Source organism: Haliaeetus leucocephalus, unplaced genomic scaffold (assembly GCF_000737465.1).
Source record: "Haliaeetus leucocephalus isolate CR32 unplaced genomic scaffold, Haliaeetus_leucocephalus-4.0 Scaffold795, whole genome shotgun sequence".
Classification (NCBI taxonomy): domain Eukaryota; kingdom Metazoa; phylum Chordata; class Aves; order Accipitriformes; family Accipitridae; genus Haliaeetus; species Haliaeetus leucocephalus.
The window spans coordinates 307,672-327,158 of NW_010973231.1; the positions used below are offsets into that span (position 1 = coordinate 307,672).

The window sequence follows — 19,487 nt, forward strand, 5'->3', positions numbered from 1 at the left end:
TCCCAAACTGGCTGTCATCCTCAGGCATTTTCACAACTACTGGAGGGGGTGCTCATGGACACAGGTCCCCAGCATTTCTTAACAGCTGATAAAATGGGGAAGCTAATCTAGATCTCCTGCCACAGGGCACAGCTGCAGAGCCCTCCTCAAGCTGTAGAAGCAATTTAAAAAGTGTCTGGGTGGACACAGGGCCAGTGGTCAGGGCTGATTTCCACAGTTGAAGAAAACCAGGTTCTCCCCAGGGAAATGGGCAGAGGAGTCAGTCCTGCACCACATCAGCACCAGGGGAGCAGGGAGCACGGGGCAGAAGGGGCACACTTGGTACAACTCAGGCCATAAGCAATGGAACAGCTTTTGCCTCCAGAGGGCAGAAAAACATAAATGGAAACAATCCAGCTTGCTGTGACTGCTCCATATGCCCGCTCTTTTTAGCGAGCTCCCTCAGAGAGGGAAAGAAAGAAAAAAACCCAGAAGTGATTCATGAGGGCGTGAAGCTTTGTCCGCCTGAATAATGAACTAACGGTTGGCCTTGCTGACAGCCCCGCGTCCTTTTACAATCTCATCAGTCTGCGCTTTGTTCTCAGGCCCCGCTCAGCCATCAGCTGAGGAAGTTCATCTGTCTCAGCAGTATGCGGTAATGATAGCAAGGATTAAATACCACTTACGTGGAGGTACAAAAGGCCAGTATAATTTTATATGAGGCCAGACAGTGAGTTTGTATAATTCCAGTTTTCACAGAGCTTTTTCTTTCCAGCGCGTCCCCTTAAAAAAAACTTTTTCCCGTCACTTAATTCTCTCACTGGAGAATGCCAGCGCAGCTCCAATTATCAGTGAGACAATCCAAAACTAAGTTTGCTGTCAAACTCAGACCCAGGCTAAGGCTTCAAGAGAAAAACTCTTATAAATGTCCTCACCATGCAATCATTTAAGGACAGGGTAGAGGGTTTGTTTTGTGTCTATCCTGTTGGTTTTTTTCCCCCCCTCAAAAGCCCTTACTGCTCTATGTTTTGAAGAGTTTCCAGATAAGAACATCTGTTTTTAAATAATCTCAGTGCTGCTTTGGAATTTCTACAGTGTACGACACAATCAGCTGTTTTTTATCAACTTATTTGTTTGTGCAACAGCATTGGTGAATGTTCATCCATTCATCGCTGCACATCAAGCAACTGGGGCAGATCCAGTAGCAGGAGTGTTCAGTGCTTTCCAATTCTGGTACATCAGCACTAACTAGTAGCTGAATCATGCTTGCCTTGCCTGAGCAGGTACTCATTGAAGACAAACACACACACAGAGAGTAGCTTACTGAATCCTCTTTCCTCCACATTTTAACAGCTAAAAACTGAGCTGAAAACAAACATCAACAGCAAGGCATTCACAGTGCAGCTGAATCCTCCTTCCCTTTACTCCCTCATCTCCAAGATTCTTCTAAATCATGGAAAAATGCCCTTTTCCAGGGATACCCCTGCAACATGAGTACAGGATGGAGCTGACCCACGAGGACTCCTGTAAACAGATTTTACACTACCATCCACAGCTCTGCAAAGCTTTGAAATACCATCCTAGAAGCTCTTGGGATTTCTTGCAGACTGTGAGCTAACAGTCTCTGACTGCCAAAGAGCTGAGGGGAGGGGGGCAGAGCAAAGCAGGGTCCCAATTTCATAACGTGCTGTGCACCCCTTATCTCAGCTCACTACTTGAAGCCTTTGGTACATGACCCTTCTGTTGAGGATGGATGGAGGATACTAGGTGTCACTATCCAATCCACAGGACAACAGGGCAGGAGCAATGCTGAGACCCGTGGGTGCAGGGTGTGCCACCAGCAGCCATCGAGGACCAAAAATGAACAGTTTCATCATTTCAACAATGTGCATGTTACCACAAAAGGGGGAAAGCCCCTTTACTGTGCTCGGTCTGACTGACAGCCTACTAAAGGCAAGTGGGGTCTGTCTTCTCTGCAAGTCTTACTAATGGCTCAGAGCAGTGGAATTGGTGCCTATCCTCTTAAAGAATGAATGAAAAAGCATGGTCCTTGAAGTTTTTAATCATGGCACCTCAAGCTCTTAAATGCTTCAAAGACTGGATTATAGAGGGATACACAAAAGGACTAGAAAATCCCATGGAGTCCAGTCTGATCTCTGCAACTATATTCTGTAACTACCCCTTTGACAGCACTATCCTATCTGATATGATTTTGACTCTTTGCAGTGACTGGATACGGACAAGCTGCTTGGCTGCTGTGAAGATGCTGTGCGTGATGGAGTGTGGAGGTGTTTCAGTGAAAGGCAGGTCTCAATTTGTCCTACAGTGCCTGATGATCTTAGAAGCACACATTAAATGCAGTTTTGAAACGTCTGGACCACAGCACTATTGCTGTCCCTGCTGGAAACAAAAGCACCTTGTAATCATGCCACAAACTGAGAAGTTTTATAGCAAGCCCTCTCCTCTCCAATCTCCCACTGTAAACCCAAGAATGGGGATCTCCACCTCCACTAAAATGAACAAAGCTGTAGATCTGGGTTTAAAAGGTAAGGGGGATCTAATTACACTTTACAAGCCACCTGCAGATCTTGAGTAAACTACTATTTAATTGAATCATTCTTCTGAAATTTTCTTTAAAGAAAAAGAAAGATACTGACTCATTATGGTTTCTTTGATCCTTTCCAACACAAGCAGCTATATGAAGAAAGCAATTTTCCTTCCCTGGGTCCTCCCCTATTTGTTTCCCATAGCATCAGCCTGCTCCAGCAGGCAGTCCCCGCTTGTGCCATAACCACTTATCTTGCCCACATTCTCTTTTAAAGACACAGCAGTTCTGATCAAATGCCATCAGCACTACTAATGAGGTAGGTCTACTATCATGGCTGGGTAAGCCAAAATGATTTCTAATGTCTACCAAGGCACAGCAAAGAACTACCATGTCAAGACACTGCTTGTGACTTCCCCAGCCTCTACTAGCATTTTGGGAAAGGGTTGACTCCTAATATACCCTGCTCTGGCCACATACACTCAGGAATCCCAATCAAACTTAATGTTCCCCAAATCCTTTTATGCTGGAGCATCTCTTTCTTGAGAGACTTCATACTTATATGATCATTTAAATATTCTTCTGCAGGTGAATGGTATCTACACTGCCTCTTCTGTGCTTATGAACTATGGAGGAAAGGAAGTATTAGTTTAATAATGCACTAAGGTGATGGTAACAAAAGCAAAGCTACAGCTTTCCATAACGTTAGATTTACTATATTAAGCTTTTAATACTGCAAGAGATTAACAGTGACAGATTCTGTTGTAGACTAGCAAAAGCTATTGCAATTCTTGCAACTTTCACATTAATCACATTTAAACATGCTGCTAACAGATGGGCATCATGGAGCGCTAGGTCTCTCACAAGCCAGTATTAACAAAAAGACTGTCTAGGAGATCTTGTGGTTTCTGCAGTTCAGAGAGACTGTATATGCAGGCGCTTTATTATTGTTTTTGTTGTATATTATCTATGATTATTAGAAAAGCTCAAGTTAAATAGATGACAGACTTCAGCATACATGAGTGGGAAGAGAAAGGGAGGGGACAGAAAGAATCAAAACAAGACCACCCACATGAAGTTCCTCTAAGTCCACATTTCACAAGCATGATCATGATTTTTCCACTACACAGGGAAAGCCTTAGAATCTGCACTGCAAGTTTTCCTCTGACACCACTACCCACACAAACCTTTTCCCAAAGCCCAGATGCCAGCCCAAGCTGTGAAAAGTGAGCTGCCAGACACTGGCCTGGCTGGACAGAGAATGACAATCTGTCCTCCCCTTTCATTAGTGCAGATGTCAAGCTCAGGTGGCCCTTCCCGACTGAAGTTGGGAGAGCACCTGAAAAGAACCACAGCATTAGCACTCGGCAGCCAGATAGAACATATCAGACTTTTATTAAACTTCCCAGAACCATTTTTTAATTAAATCAAGTCCCAGGACAACCATGTCTTTATGAGACTGTAATTAACCAGGACACATTGTCTGTAATGTAAGAAAGCTCAATCTCTTCTACAAGCCAGGCCTCAAAATAAAGATTGGCAACTGCAAACTTAGCCATCCTAAGGTTAATCCTCACAGGGCAAAAGCTGCAGTTCTCTGTAATGAGTAATCCTGCTTGCTGAGGGAGGACTGGAGAATCCCACCTGGGGGTACTGCCTTCATCAGGAAGAACCACACGGGACCTGGAAGCATTTGCCCACGAAGGACAGAAGCACTCTTGATGTGGAAGGGTCTCAGCCTCACAAATTGCTTGTCATTCACAAAACAGGTCTGTGTACGTGGGGTACCTGTACAGTATCTAGTACCACACAACCCAGCTCGTCTTCACTGCTTGTGTGATAGCACCTCTAAGAAGGGATGGGCTGTCACCCTGCCACAGAGCTGAGGAACAGAGGCTTACAGAGCCCGCGGTGGTACCCACTTCACACCATGATATTGATAGAAGTTCAGGGACTCATGCAATCACGCAATCTAGAAACTTTCTCTGCTCAACAGCAAGAGACAGGCTCACCTTTGAATGGGATGGATGACCCAAAGTTGAGAGTGCTAAAACTTGGTTGTATCTGAATCCCACCAACAACCTTTGCCCAAGCCCCTGTGAGTCAGTGGATGAATCCAGGTCTCCAAAGCACTAATATATTTTAGCTGCTGGGCCCTCTTCCTCCTCCTCAGCTCCAACCTGTAGAGCTGAACATCCTCAGCCCACTCAGGAGGGACTCAGCACCTGTATGGGTCTGGGTCTCCTCTACGCATTTACCAGCTATGTAGAGAGAGCAGCTGAGTCCACCTAAAAGCTACCTGCTATGTTTTCTCATAAACAAAATGGTGTACACAAGGCCCATCGGCAGGCAAATAAACAGAAAAAAATACTATAATTCCCATGCCGCTTTCCAAATTGTTGGGAGGCCAGCTGCCCTGTGGGGCCACATCTGGGCAGGGCTGCCTCTGAAGGGGGTGAGGTCCCACAGCTATGGCCTGTCAGGAGTTTCCTCCAAACCATATCACACCCCATGATACACAGGGGTTGCTCGGGATGGAAGAGATAAACTCCTGTCTGGACAGTTAGATGGCAATTCAATCTTTAAGCTAAGACCTATACTGTAACACTTGTTCCAAGGGCTGCAGTGGTATTGAAAACGTTTCACAGGCTTCATCCTAGATAAATGTGGCTGCTGGTGAGCAAGTTTCAGTGTTACTCAGCCTGTAGCACCCTGCTCTAACACACACCACTGTGCCCACGAGGGACACGAAAGAATTCAGTGCTGCTCCACAATGGAAAACTCCCCTGGCAGTGAAAAAGGGAGACCCTGGTCTCTGAATACCTTCCTGAGGTGGCTCTTCTCACAGCTTCACCAAGAATAACATGCACTCTCTTTGTTTCTTCTTTTTTTTTTTCCAGTCATCTCCCCACTACGCATACGCAACACCATACACAGTAACATTATGGAAAAATGACTACCTTAACTTTAAGGCTTCTTCAGCAGAAATGGAGATCGAAGCAGAGGAGGGTACTTAGGGACCAGCAGAAAAATAACCTCCTTTTGATGCAGCTTGGTCAGGATGAGCCTGATCCTCAGATTCAGGCCCACTGCATGTAGAGGCCAGAAGCATCCGGGTTATTTTAAACAAGCCATGTTGCGTAGTACAGCTTCTACAAACACCAGTTCAGCGAGTGGTCTTTCAGGAACGACAGAGACTGCCTCCTCACCCACTCTTTTCCTGCTGCCAACTCGTCTCCCACGCACCAACACCATCCCGCTGGAGGCTGCACAGCGCCCAGGCAGGGCAGCACGAGCTGCCCGCCAGCTTTACACACGGGAACATGTTGCCTTGGAAAGCAGCTAGGTTGCAAAGAGGAAAAGGAGGAAAAATGTCAGCCACTCTGCATCCCCGAAGCTGCTAAGCAGCACGTCAAAGACGGGGAGAAGAAGGGGAGGTGGGAGACACAACTCGCTATAAATGGCATATGAAAGCAGGAAGGAAAAAGGCTGCAGGATGGCAGACAGACCTCTGAGGTGGTTTCCTGATCAGTATGACATCAGACTCCTCAGACCCCAAACTCACAATGAGAGCTGCAGAGCCACATTCCAGTGTCCACAATGTGCCTGGCCAGGACTGCACTGGCATGGGGCTTCCAGGGAGCAGAGGTTCACGTGTCACTCACAACTGACTGCCACAACTCCAAAACATAGCAGGAAAAAGGCTGTACAAATTTGAAAGAAAAATTCAGGTGGGCTTCCACAAGCCCTACAAAGTTGTAAAATGTTCCTGTAGTGCTATCAGGACACAAAGTAGTAGAGACAATTCTGTATTATGCAGATGAAAATATTATTGGTATATAATTTAACATCCTCATACCCAAGCAATATGATCTGAAAGAAAAAACAAGAGCTACTTTGACACAGCAGATGTATCTTGGATGAAGAAATATTGAAGTATTGGCCAGAGTTTAACTCAGTCAGCTCCAGCCTTCAATACTAGAGTGCTTAATTATGCTATCCAGCATTTAGCTCTAGGGCTGTCCATCTGGCTTACACCACTAGAATCAAGAAGCTACAGAAGAGCAGACTGCAGCAAACAAGGTCAGCATGTGCCAACTTCTGTAGAGACATATTTAAAAAGCCCAAGGTTGGGCTGTCTCAAAAGGGAACAAAGGCAGGGGAGACATCTCTCTGCAATAATAAATACAACACATTCCTTCAGTGAATCTGCAAAATACACTGTAGACTTACATCACTTTACCTTTCACTTACCCATCTGTTCTCTTGGAAGAATTAATTTCATTAACTTGGCTGAGGTTTTCTATGTTTTATTTTATTTTTAAACCCTTGCTGTAATACAGCAGGGGCAATTCATTCAAAAGCAAGAGCTTTATTCTTGCAAGTACAACCAAACAGCATAATTCACACATCCCCAAGCTAGATGTACCTCACTTCTGGGGCAGAATCACCCATTACATCCAGCAGAAGAGTTTCCATCAACACCATCACAACCTCTCGAGTCCAAACTAATCTTCCACTGTGAGAGGGAGGGGATGGGAAGGAAGTGAACTCAACCACAAGATGCTTTTGGATAAAGACACAAAGTCAAAACAGGGAAAGAACAAGAGACATGAATTACATTGAATTTTTACCTGTGTAACGAGAGCTGTAGTACTGAATATTTTCTCCCTTGTTTGACCAGGTTGTTGCTGATGTGGCTGTAAAACTCTCCTCCCCTTTATTAAGCTGTTCTAATTTCAGTGACCAATATTATCTTGTCCAATCTTTCCACTGGTCTTCCTCCTTCATCTAGCTGTGTGGTTTTGCATATAGATATATAAAAAGGTGTTCTTCTTCTAGTGACATGCAGAATTTTGAAGAAGAAGATGCTATCCAAGCCTCTTCTATTTCAACTATTGTTTGTAAAGGTCTGGACAAAATTGGGCACAGTAATTTACTTTATGGTAACAGAACCTTTTAGTCTCACAGTCCAACACGCTACTTATCAGGTCAGCTCTAGAGCCAAACAGGAAACAAAATTCCAGAAAGGAAATAAATAATCACCCTGAGTTGCGATATTTTGCAGCTCTCTCTCATTTCCTTTAACAAATTGCCATTCTGCTGGGTTCTTAGAGACAAGCAGATAAATGAAAAATACTTCTAATCTACATTAATAATTTGTGTTAAGTTCCACTTGGGCAATTTCATAAACGAATAGCTGCATTATAGCTGCTGAAGGTAGCTGTAACCCATTCACTCATTTACAGACCCAGTACTCCTCAAACAGGGGTGCTCAATTCCATAGCATACCTGTAGGCAGATGATTTTGGATCTGATACAGAATTGCCCTATAAATTTTGCATTTATTGACAGAGGTCCCTAAAAAAGTTTACAGTGCAAACTGGGTAAATAACCTGGGTCGTAGTTTAGATAGGCAGCCAAGCGTCAAGGGGAACTCTAAGCACAGGTGCTGCAGCTCTGCTTCAGCCTCTCTCCTCGTCCTCCTCTGTCAGACACGGGCAGTCAGCCTCATCTGCAGTCAACCTGTGGTCAAGGCTGCCATCCTAGCTCACCTCCCAAGCTCTTCAGCTAGTTTTCTTCAAACAGATCTGGTCCAGAGCACTGCAGTGCACGGTGCACGAGGCTGGCAACTGCACATCTGTTTGTACAACACAGCTATCTTACCACAGCCCTGCTACCTTGCTGTGTGGGGATGGGTTGCACAGCTGGCTGATAGCAGATCTATTGCTGCCTGGGTAGCCCCGTGCCCCAGGCAGTGGCCCAGCCCCACAGCCCTGCCCTGGGCACGTTGGCTGGCCCAGGAGTGAGCAAGAATGAAACTGGAGACATCTGCCTGCGGACTAGCGTTGCTTTGCCACTCTGGCTTAACTTCCTGCGGGCTCCGGGAACCAACTGACACCAGCTAACAGTGATGGAGAATTAACAGTAAATCTTCAGGTAAGCCTCCTAGTCTCCATTGGGAGGATTTTGTCCAGAACACAGCTCATCCAACCTCTGTCTGGGCACCAAGGCTGAATCAAGCCTGTGGCAGCTGTAACAGAGGCCAAGAAATATTGCTGAAGTCATGAAGTTGCGATACTTATTTTAGGCTATTAGCAGAGTAATGACAAGATGATTGCCACAAAATACACGTCAGCTAGGGTGTAATTTGAAAGTAAAGGAACTTAAATCAGTGATTTTAATGTGCCAGCGACAATGAATGCATTTACAACATCTATTAAAAGCAGGTTACGTTAGGGGGAGTGGGTTAATTAAATCCTAGCAGGTTATCAGTAGTTTATTAACTGAACAAGACAGCATGACATTAAAGATAATCAATGAAGAATAAACCACAGTCCTAAAAATTAATACTGTTCATTCTCACAATAAGGGCGGGTTTGCCTTTACCATTAACACAGAGGTAAAAGCGTAGCTGCATCCTCTGCAGAAACGTCATGAAAAGAAGAGCAAAGGATAGGATGGCCCAAAAGGAAAGTCATTCAAGGCATAAGTTTCAAAAAAAAAAAAAAAGAAGATTAAAATTGAAAAGAAATAATCAGTAATTCTAGAGGGGAAAGAGGAATACGAACAAGCAGTTTTGCAAGCAGCGGAACTAATGAAGCCTGGTTTTCTCTAGCTTTTATGTCATGCAAAGGACTTTCACATTGAAGAAAATGTGAGCTCCAACTGGAGCACTTTTTTTTATTGGGTTGGAATATTTATATGGGATTCTTTCCCCAGTGGATTTTCTAGTGTCTAATAAAGAACAAGCCCTTCCTTCAAATGCAGCAGGAAGAGTCTGATCTCTCCTCTACGTGGCAGCCTCTTTTATGATTCCTACACCCTGGCAATGTAGTTGAAATTGTAGCTGAATAACAGATACAAAATTTCTGAATGGCTGGTGTGAGATACACCAGCATGCCCACCCCCTCCCCTGCTATACGTGCACAGAGCATGCTATTCCTTAATACTTGTTTTGATAAGAAACAAGGCAAAAACCGGTGTTGTCAGAATAACCCATCCTATAGGGAAAATTTAACTTTGGCATGCTAACTGTGTGCAAGACTTCAGGCAATTTGCTGCAGAGACCAAGACTTCAGGTTCCTGCAGCAATACTTGCTGCAGCGGAGCAGAGTGAATATGGGAGGGGAGGCTGGATCTCTTAAGCATGCTGAGATAGGAGCCCCTGTGACGATGTTAACTGCTGGGGTACAGGACAGCCAGGGGAGCCGTGTTTAGCACAGCCTAAAGCAGCAGAAGCCGTGCTATGCAGCCAGAAGAGTCTTTGGGTAAGTATGAGAAATTCATTCCCCCAAAAACAAGGACAAAAAAAAAAAAAGAAAAAAGATGATGCATTCAAAACTTGGACTGTGCAGAGCTAGGTAGCCTCCAGGGTAAGACCTGAGCATGTGAAAGTCAGTGGTCAACCCATGATACATACTTTTCCTTTTGAGAAATGAATTAATACATATCTCTTGACTATCCTCGTGTACACAACACTTCACCAAAAGCTGCTTCATCAAAGAAAAGACCATGCCTATGCCAAGAACTGGCCCTCTTTTTCCTACAAGTACATAAATAAACCTTACAGGGCGAAAAAAATGGAGCCGAGTAGTACCTGCTCTTTGGACCCACTCTCATTTGCATGATAAATGTTTAACCATAATTAATCTCTCATTTCACTTAAAATTAAATCACCCCTTATCATATCTCACTAAATACTGGATGCAGTGAAACATGTATACCATCTTACAAAATGTTTGCCCATCAGCATCACAGTGAGTTACTGCTGCTTATTCTGAGCTTCCTCATCAATAAGGTCTGACTTCTGCCATCATGTGCAGTCACAGACCATCCAAAGAGAGCAACGCTTGGTAATACCCTTTTTGGGGGGAAGAAAAAAAAACAAACCAACAACAAAAACCAGGCAAAATTGAGCATGCACAGAGAGCACAATTTTGTCTTTAAAGCAATCCAAAGCCTGTGCACACAGATGAATTTTTCAGTGCACCCCACATATTTCACTCCTAAAAATGCCCTGATTCTGCAGCCAGTGGTACACACATCTTCAAGGAGAAGGATCAGCGCCTTTCCCCCCCAACTTGCCCTCCATCCAGGCCAACTAACTGTCTTTTCAAACATTGTCAAGCTAACAAAAAAAACTTTGAGAAGGCAGGGGGAAAAGCTGCAGAGGCCTGAACAAGCTATGCATGTTTACAGCACAAACACACTGCCCTATGCTCATTCTCCTTAACCACATGTACACGCTAGCAAGACGGCTCCTCCAAACTTTCTCAGGGACTCGGTCTGAGTGGCTATAGTTCAAAGTCCAACTGCCTTGGCAGCTGAAAAGAAAGAGAAAACCACAGTGGCTTTGTAAGAATTACAGTGATCCTATTAAAAAAAAAAAAAATTCATTCTTTGCTGAGACTTAACATGGCAGTGCCACGCAGCACTCACTGAATCCTGCAGCATTTCAAGCACACAGCTCCTGGTGTAATTAAACCACAGGCTTAATTAGGTTCCCATCACTATTGCTTTCTTCCTGCCTTCAGCCAAAAAGGTATAAGAAAAGACTGTCCAATACAGATACTGCAATTTAAAGTCTTGAGTTAAGAACACAGTGGGTGTATATCTGCTATAAAATCTACCCTAAAAACATGCCAGTTGTTAAACTAAGCAGTGCATTAGAAGCAGTTAGATATAATGAGAATGTAAATGGAAAGTATTCTAGGGAGATATTTCAGCTAAAAACAGCACATACTGTATGCTATCTTTTATTTTAATCATGCTCTAAGCCCTGCCTTTTTGAACTTTTTATAAATTCTGCTATCTCCCTTTGCAGTTACTTACATATTGGTATATAAATTCAAAGATGAGAAGCAATTAGGAGTGAAGCAAAGACTCCCTCTCTTGATGCTAATACATCAAAGGAAGTGAAAAAACCTCCCCCCCCCCCCCCATACACGCTGGGTAACACAGAGAGTTTCTGCTCTTCACAGCCTAATAGCTCAAGTAGTTCCAATCGAGAGTCTGATGTCAGCCTCTGATTACATGGAGATGCCAACTGATTGGAAAGAGCAGCTTCTGAAAATCCCAGCTCTCTGACTCAGAAGACCACACAACCCTCAATGATGCTTTTAAAATGCATATGTTTATTAGTCACATCAGCTGGTCGTATATTTTTTTCCCCGCTTTGGGCATCAGAACATTGCTTTTAAGAGTTCCCTGGGGGTCTCTGCTTGATTTGGGTACAACATGTCTAGGCATGTGTGAAGGAAATATGTCAGATTAGGGGCTTTTTTAAACAGCCGGCGCTCGCCTGCACTCGATCTCTTTTGCTATCCAGTTCGGAGAGAGGAAGAGCCAGGTGCTGCCTTTAAACAGCCACTCTTAAGAAGTCTGCCTTTGCCAGAATGGAGAAGGAGAGGTTGGGACCGGCTCATGCCAGGGAGCACTAAGGGCCGGCTTCCCCTCTTTTCTCCCCACCTTTGCACATCTCTGCCAGACCAGCCATAATCTGATCTGTGAAATTGAAGCCACAGAACAGGTAAACCTACATAAGAAATGTCAACAAAACCCAATTCTGCTGATCCAGAACAGCAGTTGAGTGGCACAGTTACACTGGATATTTGTATTTGCTTCCTGCAAGTCCTTCCCTCAGTCCAAGGACATTTGAGAACTATGCAAGAGTGTTTTGGAAACACTCCAGGCCCTTCATCTTTCATAATGGGAAACTACCATCTTGTATGCATGTGAAGCAACAGGTGAATGACCTTGCCATGCTCTCAGTAAGTTATCAGAGTCTGCTTATTTCTTAATCTCCAGATCTCTCCTGTATCAGCAGGGGAACTAACCAAAAGTAGGAATGACTCCATTGATTTCACTGGAACACGCACCTCATGTTTCCATATGAACACATACTTTAAATTACAGTAAAGGGAAGCAGGAAAGCCAATGCTTTAGCCTCCCGCTCCTTTCGACTCTGCTAACACATACTTTAAATTACAAAATAAAAATTACCACTTTAAATAGAAGCATGGAGTTTTAAAGGGGCTGTGGGAAGTATTTCTGTTAAACCATCAGATCCAGAGTAAGTCTAAGTCTCTTATGGGCCTGATGCTATCTTCTCTGCAATTTTACTCCCATGTAAAGGACCCCTCATTGGTCTTTAAAGGAGTTAAGCCATTTGCACCAGGATTCCTAATAAACCTACTGGACACCCTTGCTTGGCTCTTTAGTATGAACCAGAAAGAAGTTCCACTAATGATTATGAGATTACACAGCTATATAGCTGCAGTGAGGTGGGAATGCAGCTTTGAATATGTTTGGATATTAGGCCTTTTGACTGACAGTCTCTTCATCTAGCAAAAAAATCCCCAAACAGTTCAAACCTGTTACATCAGTTTCAGTACTAGCTGTGGGATGAAAAGCAAGGAACTACAGAACAGCAAAGGCCTTCTATATTGTACGGATGGAAGACCAAGTAAATGAGATTCAGCAGATTTTCTTTAGATTTACATCTATATAACAGGGAATGGCTTCAGAGGAAAACCACAGCTGTCTACTGTTCACCTGTTACCCAGTCGTGCCAGGTAAAGGCTAGTGAGTCCACCTGAGCAATGGGGTCTTAGAGTCTTTCCACTAAGAGTCTCCCTGACCTCAGTGGGACAAAGGATTTTAGACTCTGCTTTTGCCTGCAAAGAGGCCAGAGCCTGTTTTCCACAAGCGGACATGACTGAAGGTGACGACGTCCAAAGCTTTACATCCCTGCCAAAGCCACCTGACAAATTCCATGCCGTTACCATCTATCACTTACTAAATGGATGAGACAAAAAATCTCTCAAGCCCAGCCTCTGAATGGTCACGTTCTTGTGTAAAAGGTCTTCTATCGCTATTCTGTAAACAAAGATAAGGAATCTTTCCCCTAAATGACAGTACTCTAGCTAATGGTGCTCTAGCAAATGTCACAGTAAGGTGGGGATGGGATCCTTACCTGAGCAGGTTTTTCTTCCTCTGTTCCTTTGTTGTTGTGACAGCAGTAAAGGGAAGCAGGAAAGCCAGTGCTTTAGCCTCCCGCTCCTTTCGACTCTGCTAACTTGCCATCAACCCTCTGCATTTAGAAGAAGCCAAGCACTGAGGAAATTCTCCAACTTTCCCACACCCACAACTTGGGCTATTTGCATTCATGGGCAAACTACAGTCAAGAGCACCAGAGAGGCGAGTTCTTTAACCCAAACGAGTATGCAGCAACCAGCACAACACCAGAAAACCATACCTGGGAAGTATAGCCAAAAGCCTTTCTCCTTTTCCAAAAGGACAAGTGAAGAGGATGTGTCATTCCATTTGGGCAGGTGCAGGACACAAAGCTGAAGGCAATGGATTACTACATCCAGCATACAACTCTGCTTTTCTACAGAGGTTTTATTCTGCACCCAACAAGGATTTGCCAATTAATATACTTTCAACACACAAAGGGAGATCTGAACACATCCTTGTGCCTCGTGTCCCCCAGGCTACATTAGTGTATACCTCAAAAAGGGTAACTACCCTTACACTTAGATATGCTTATACACTACAAAGCGCTATAATACAGAGTTAAGGGAAGATAGAAATCTGTTCTGATTTGTCTCCAGCAGCATCCAGGATATTTTTATGTAAATGGATCCAGCCCGTGGAGGTGTACAGTTGTGCCTCAGCACAACAGAAAATCCAAACAATGAAAATTGCACTTTAAATTCTCTAGAATTTTGTGAAGCTGGGATAAAGTGCAACACTTACCTCCCCAACTTGCACTTGCTTCTTTTGTCTTTCGAGACAGCACCTACTCTTAAGGTCTTATGTACCTGCCTGAAGATCTCTGCAAGAATGCTCCCCAATAGTTAGCCTGGGATGGCCTTACGATGCAACTGTATCCTGAGATGGAAGCATTAATGTTTCTAGATTCCATTTCAGCAGCAATTGAGACTTTTAGCATGTTAAGTCAAGGAGGAGGAGAGCCATTATCTACCTGATGAGCTTTGGGTCCAACACGTGTTTTGTAAAAATAGGATTGTGGCATAAGGCACATAAAAACCTTACAATTGATTAAACATTTCCCTGCAGTGCTCAAAACCCAAACAGAAGAGCATTATATCAATGTGGAAAAACAAAGCAAAACAAAACAAAACAAACAAAACCCCCAAACCAAACAAAATCAAAACAGAACCACCTAAAAAGCACAATGAAAGAGACTAAAAGCAAAAGTGAAACTAGCCAGGCTGTTCTCAGCAACTGACTTCAATCAAACAGAATAAATTAATGCAGAGCCTAAAATGATAAAGAATCAGTTCACAGCTGCCTTTTTCATGTGAATACTGACACTTCAGGAAAGAAGAAAAACCTATAGGGGAGATCACTGCAGAGATCCAGGGTCCTCGGAAGAGCAGAGTAACACGGGAGATCCCCACACTTCTAAGCAGCTGTATCACTAACTGCAAGCACGTAGGAAAATCAGGAATGGAAAAGTGGAGCAATGAAGATACAGCAGGCAACCACTGGGAACGATACAGCTTTTAGAAAGACTGGCTACTGGTAACACACTGATGCTTTCAGAAAAAAAAGCCTGGAACGTGTGGAATTCTCCAGGATGCCAGGGTGCAAAGAGGATCTCGTTAACTAGAGCTTTCAAAATCTGCTGCCCAGTCGTTGCCGGTTATTCAGAAAGCAAGATGGCTTGCATCATCGGTTTCTGAAAAGCACAATATTCCACTTAGACTGCCAGATCTGTTGTCCCCTGGACTGAGAAATCATCTTTCCAAATAATAACAGAGGCACCGAGTCCCAAGTCTACACACAAATCCAGCACTTCTACATTTCTGTATTACCAAGATAATCAAGCATCTAATAATAAAACTGGGCAGTACCACAGTGCTCAGTTCTCTTGCTGGTAATAAGAAAACTCTAAGCAACAGCCACACTGACAACAATCATGTTATTCCTACATGGTTCTGCTTTAGAAGCGGACCCTGGAGCTGCTCATGATGAAAAGCAGTAAAGTACTTGGAGTGGCAGAAGGGCAAAGTAGTTAGTTCAGGAGCTGAGCAGGAAAATATTTCTCACCCTTGTTTCTCTTCCAGTCAGAGGGTGGGAAAAGATTCATATTTGCAAGATGCTAGCTGGCCAGAGGCTTATAAGAAAGATGAAAGGACAAGCAGCATCTGGGAAGGCAGAGGCAAGGGACCTTGAGTTTTTGAAGATGACCTGCTAGCAACTGCCCAGAATCCATCCTTTATTGTACCTAACAAGATTTTCCAATCACACTTTCTGAACAGTGGCAAAAAAAACCAAAAGAGCAACACATAGGTAATACCTTTACCAATAGCTCAGCAGAGGAGTTTTAAGTACTCTTCTTAAAGCAAAGCATACCCAGTCTTGCAAATGTTCACCACTTCGATAGCAATGCAGCTGAGAATGTTAAGGCTTCATGAAAATAACAGTGGTAGTGATAAACATTACTGGAAAAATGCCAGTTTTAATTCATTTCAATTTTCTGTTAATATTCCCTGAACCCAACATAGATGTTTTATTTGAATACAGCAATACATAATTTTTGGCGTAAAATTCACATTATTAGGTAAGATCATATGATAAGCTATTTTGAAGAGACGTCCTTTCCTGCTTCCCTTCCCCTTGGTATCATCTCTGCGATTGCCAAGGAATGGCATTCTGGGCAAGCGATGGGGGTAGGGAAACCCCTCTGTAACCACTGGCTCCAGTAGTTCCCAAGGGCGTGTTAGCCCATTATTTCCTTTTCCTCACCCAGAATGTGCTTTCACAAGGGAATCTCGAAGTCCAGCTGGCTTATGAGGCATGGAGAAAAAGGCCTTCCAATGTCACAGCTCAGTATCTAGGGCATGTCTGGTAGCATTATTCACAAATCACTGTGCTGCACTTGGTGTTAGAACATCAAGAATATCTCACTGTGGCAAGACAGCCTAGTAGTTTTAAACTGAGTACTTAAAAAATGTGTGGTTGGGCTGCACCGTCATGGTGCTAACAACATACCAGTACATGGCATCTCAGTCAATACACCAAGCAGCCCAGCGCCTCCAGACTCCTGGTATGCAACAAGTTCAATGTGACCGTTACAGTCATGACATGGGTGCAGGGGCTGCATGCCTGTCACCAACCTGTTCCTTGTGGTGCGAGTCCAAACCTCCAGCCAGTTCTGAGTTAGTCTTAGATATGCCATTTGGGCTGGACAGCCAAAAGACAGCCCATAGGCCACCTCATCATTCCCGTGTTTGCTGCTGGTGGCAGAAGTCAGCATGCCTTAATGTGATGCTGGTAAGGTCCTGGGCAGACCTGTGACCACCTGCTACTGCTCTTTTGGTTTCAAAAAACCAACTGGGTGCCTTGAGTGGAATACTGTCAGCAGTGAACTGTGTAGGTTCTTCATGCTTAAAACAAACATTAGCATAGTCTTGCTGATAGTAATAATGAAGAAGGAGGTGTCAGCCCAGAAAGGAGAAAGCATGCTATCATTATACACTACAGCGAGGATGGGCAGTTTTATCTGGCCCTTGGGAACACTGAGCAGTCTGGAGGCCAAAGGGACGTGTCACTGTGGATGTGTATGGATTTGGGTGATGTGAGGAGATGATGTGCAAAATGGTGCTGTTCAACTCCAGGTCCGAGTTGAGATGTTCAGATGCAGCACTATGCAAATGTGCTTGTCCAACACTGGGTAGGGAATAAAAGCAGCCAGAGCATGCAAACGTGCTTATGCACATTGGGTCAACGTGAAGACTTTCACCTTTAAAGCACATGTGGCACCGCGTTGCGCGCAGAGAAGCAATGAGGACTGGGCAATGTGCCTGTGAGCAGCTGTATAGCTGGAGGCGAGGTACCCACACCTACTGGAGGATGGGCAGTGGCAAAGCCCGGTATCATGGAGGAGCCCTTGGCTGGCCAGCCCAAGGGACATCTGCAGCTCTATCAGCAACACTGCGCTGTACATTGTACTATATACAGGGGGCAGGAGGAACAGCAGGCACACCCACGAAAGATCATGACCAGAAGTCTCTCCCCTCCTAAAGAGGCAAGGATTTAAAAGAAAACAACACCACCAACGAAGCGGATTCTACATGTATCATTACAGGGGTAAAGCCAGACTCTTTAATTAAGCGCATGACATAACTGTGCTGTAATATCAAGGTTTTGCACTGTGATCTGAAAACAAGCTGCACTTGCACAATCCAGAAAGAAAAAAGCCATACAGATTAGACAGGGTAAGCTCTGCTCTCACTCACATCAGAATATACCCAGTTACTCTGCTCCGCTCAAAAGACTTACAGATGAGAATGTGATACAAGGAGTTTCATTTCCTCAGACAGTTCCCTCACTACACCAGCCAAGCCTCCTTCTCACCATAGTTTCCAATCACAGCCCAGCACTCTGCTCTGATTACACACTCATCCTGAAACCACAGAAAGCCTCATTCGGTCTGATCTACAGCTGACATATATTAATGTATCACCAGCAAAGTCACTCCACAGTTGCCAAGGATGTAGTTTAAATACCGCTGAATACTTAAGGCTTGATTCTGTTAACCAGCACACCTTCACTGATCCTAGAAGAGTTACTTATATTCCACACCGCTCCAAAGGGGAGGAAACCCAGAGCACGATTTTTTAAACGGCACACTCATTAAAAACACCTAGAAGGAAGGCATGCTCTGATTTACCCCAGTGTAAATTCACTGCACTGTACTCACTGGAGGTACATGGGATTTAGAGGGGAACAGCAGAAGGCAAAAACTAAGCCAAATTCCCCTTTGAAGCCATTGTTTTTCCTAAGCCAGATACCAAGAGGACAGGATCGACACCAATCTCTGCTATTCCGGACTTCCAATCCACAGCCCTACCTCTCAGAGAAATACATATTCAAAAGCACTTAGGAAGTGTATGCGCCAGTGAGAGTACAAAATCATTACACTGCTCTGAACACGAGCCATATTCAGCAGAAATCGGCAGCTGTTAGGACTACGGAGCCTGTCACCGCTTTTACGGCTTGGGTGGAGAAGAGGCAGGATTCAAGCTCTTCTCATAACACAAGTCGCATATTATTGCCTTGATCTTTCCTCTCCTCCCCCCCCCCTCCCGCGGCTCTTCAGGGGCACTCTTTAAACAGAAAGAAGTCATTAACCAAACTTCTTTACGCTATGGCCCCGAAAGTTGGCTAACGACGAAGCAGCTTTATTATTTCTACTTAAGAGCTTAAAATTTCGATCGGCAAGTCAGAGACAGTTCCACGGGGAAGACAAATCTGCCCGGGAAGGCGGACGGGCCGGCAAAGGGAGAAAACCCAGAGATGCCCGGGGACGGGGGATCATCCCCGCCGCCACGGCCCCCCGGGGCCCCGCAGACGGACCTCGGCCCCCGCCCCGGCCAAACCCTCGGCTGCAGAAGATGCGCCCCGAGAGCCCCGCCAGCCAGTTCCTTACGTAAGGCACAAACACTGACATCATCCCTCCCGCCGGCAACGCCGCGGCGCCCAGCGGCGCCCACCGACCCGACCCGACCCGGCCCGGCCCCTTCCCACCCCGCCGCCCGGGCTCCCTTCGCGCCGGCTCCGGCCCCGAACTTTGCACGGCCGGGTTGCCGGGGGGTGCCTTCCCCCGCCGGGCGCCCCGGGCTGCGCTGCGCCCCGTCCCGCCGGGCGCCCCAGCCCGCGGTACTTACGCACTGCCTCCTGCTTGGGGTCGAGGCCGCGCACGGCTCCCTGGAGACCGGCGATGCGGCCGTGCAGCGCCCGGACGCGGCGGTGGGTGCCCTGGATGTCCGCCTCGACCTCCTGGAAGAGGGTGCAGGCGTGCCGGGCCACGTCGGAGAGCTGCCGGAGGATCCGCGACAGGGCCACGTTGCTGACCGAGCAGAGGTCCAGCACCATCAGCACCGCCGCCGCCTCCCTCTCCCCGCCGCCGGCCGCCTCCGCGCCC

The 19,487-nt window shown here is 45.3% G+C and overlaps 1 protein-coding gene across 1 annotated transcript in view; it reads right to left on the minus strand.

Annotated features, from left to right (window-relative positions):
* Window positions 1-19,486, minus strand: part of NHS (Nance-Horan syndrome (congenital cataracts and dental anomalies)) — a gene marked incomplete at its 5' end in the record, with an annotated part of 264,515 nt that extends 245,029 nt beyond the window's left edge. Inside the window, one exon of the mRNA XM_010581593.1 lies at window positions 19,231-19,486. Within this exon, the coding sequence (XP_010579895.1) occupies window positions 19,231-19,486 (256 nt within the window). The remainder of the gene's footprint in view (window positions 1-19,230) is intronic.
* Between the last annotated feature and the right edge of the window lies 1 nt (window position 19,487).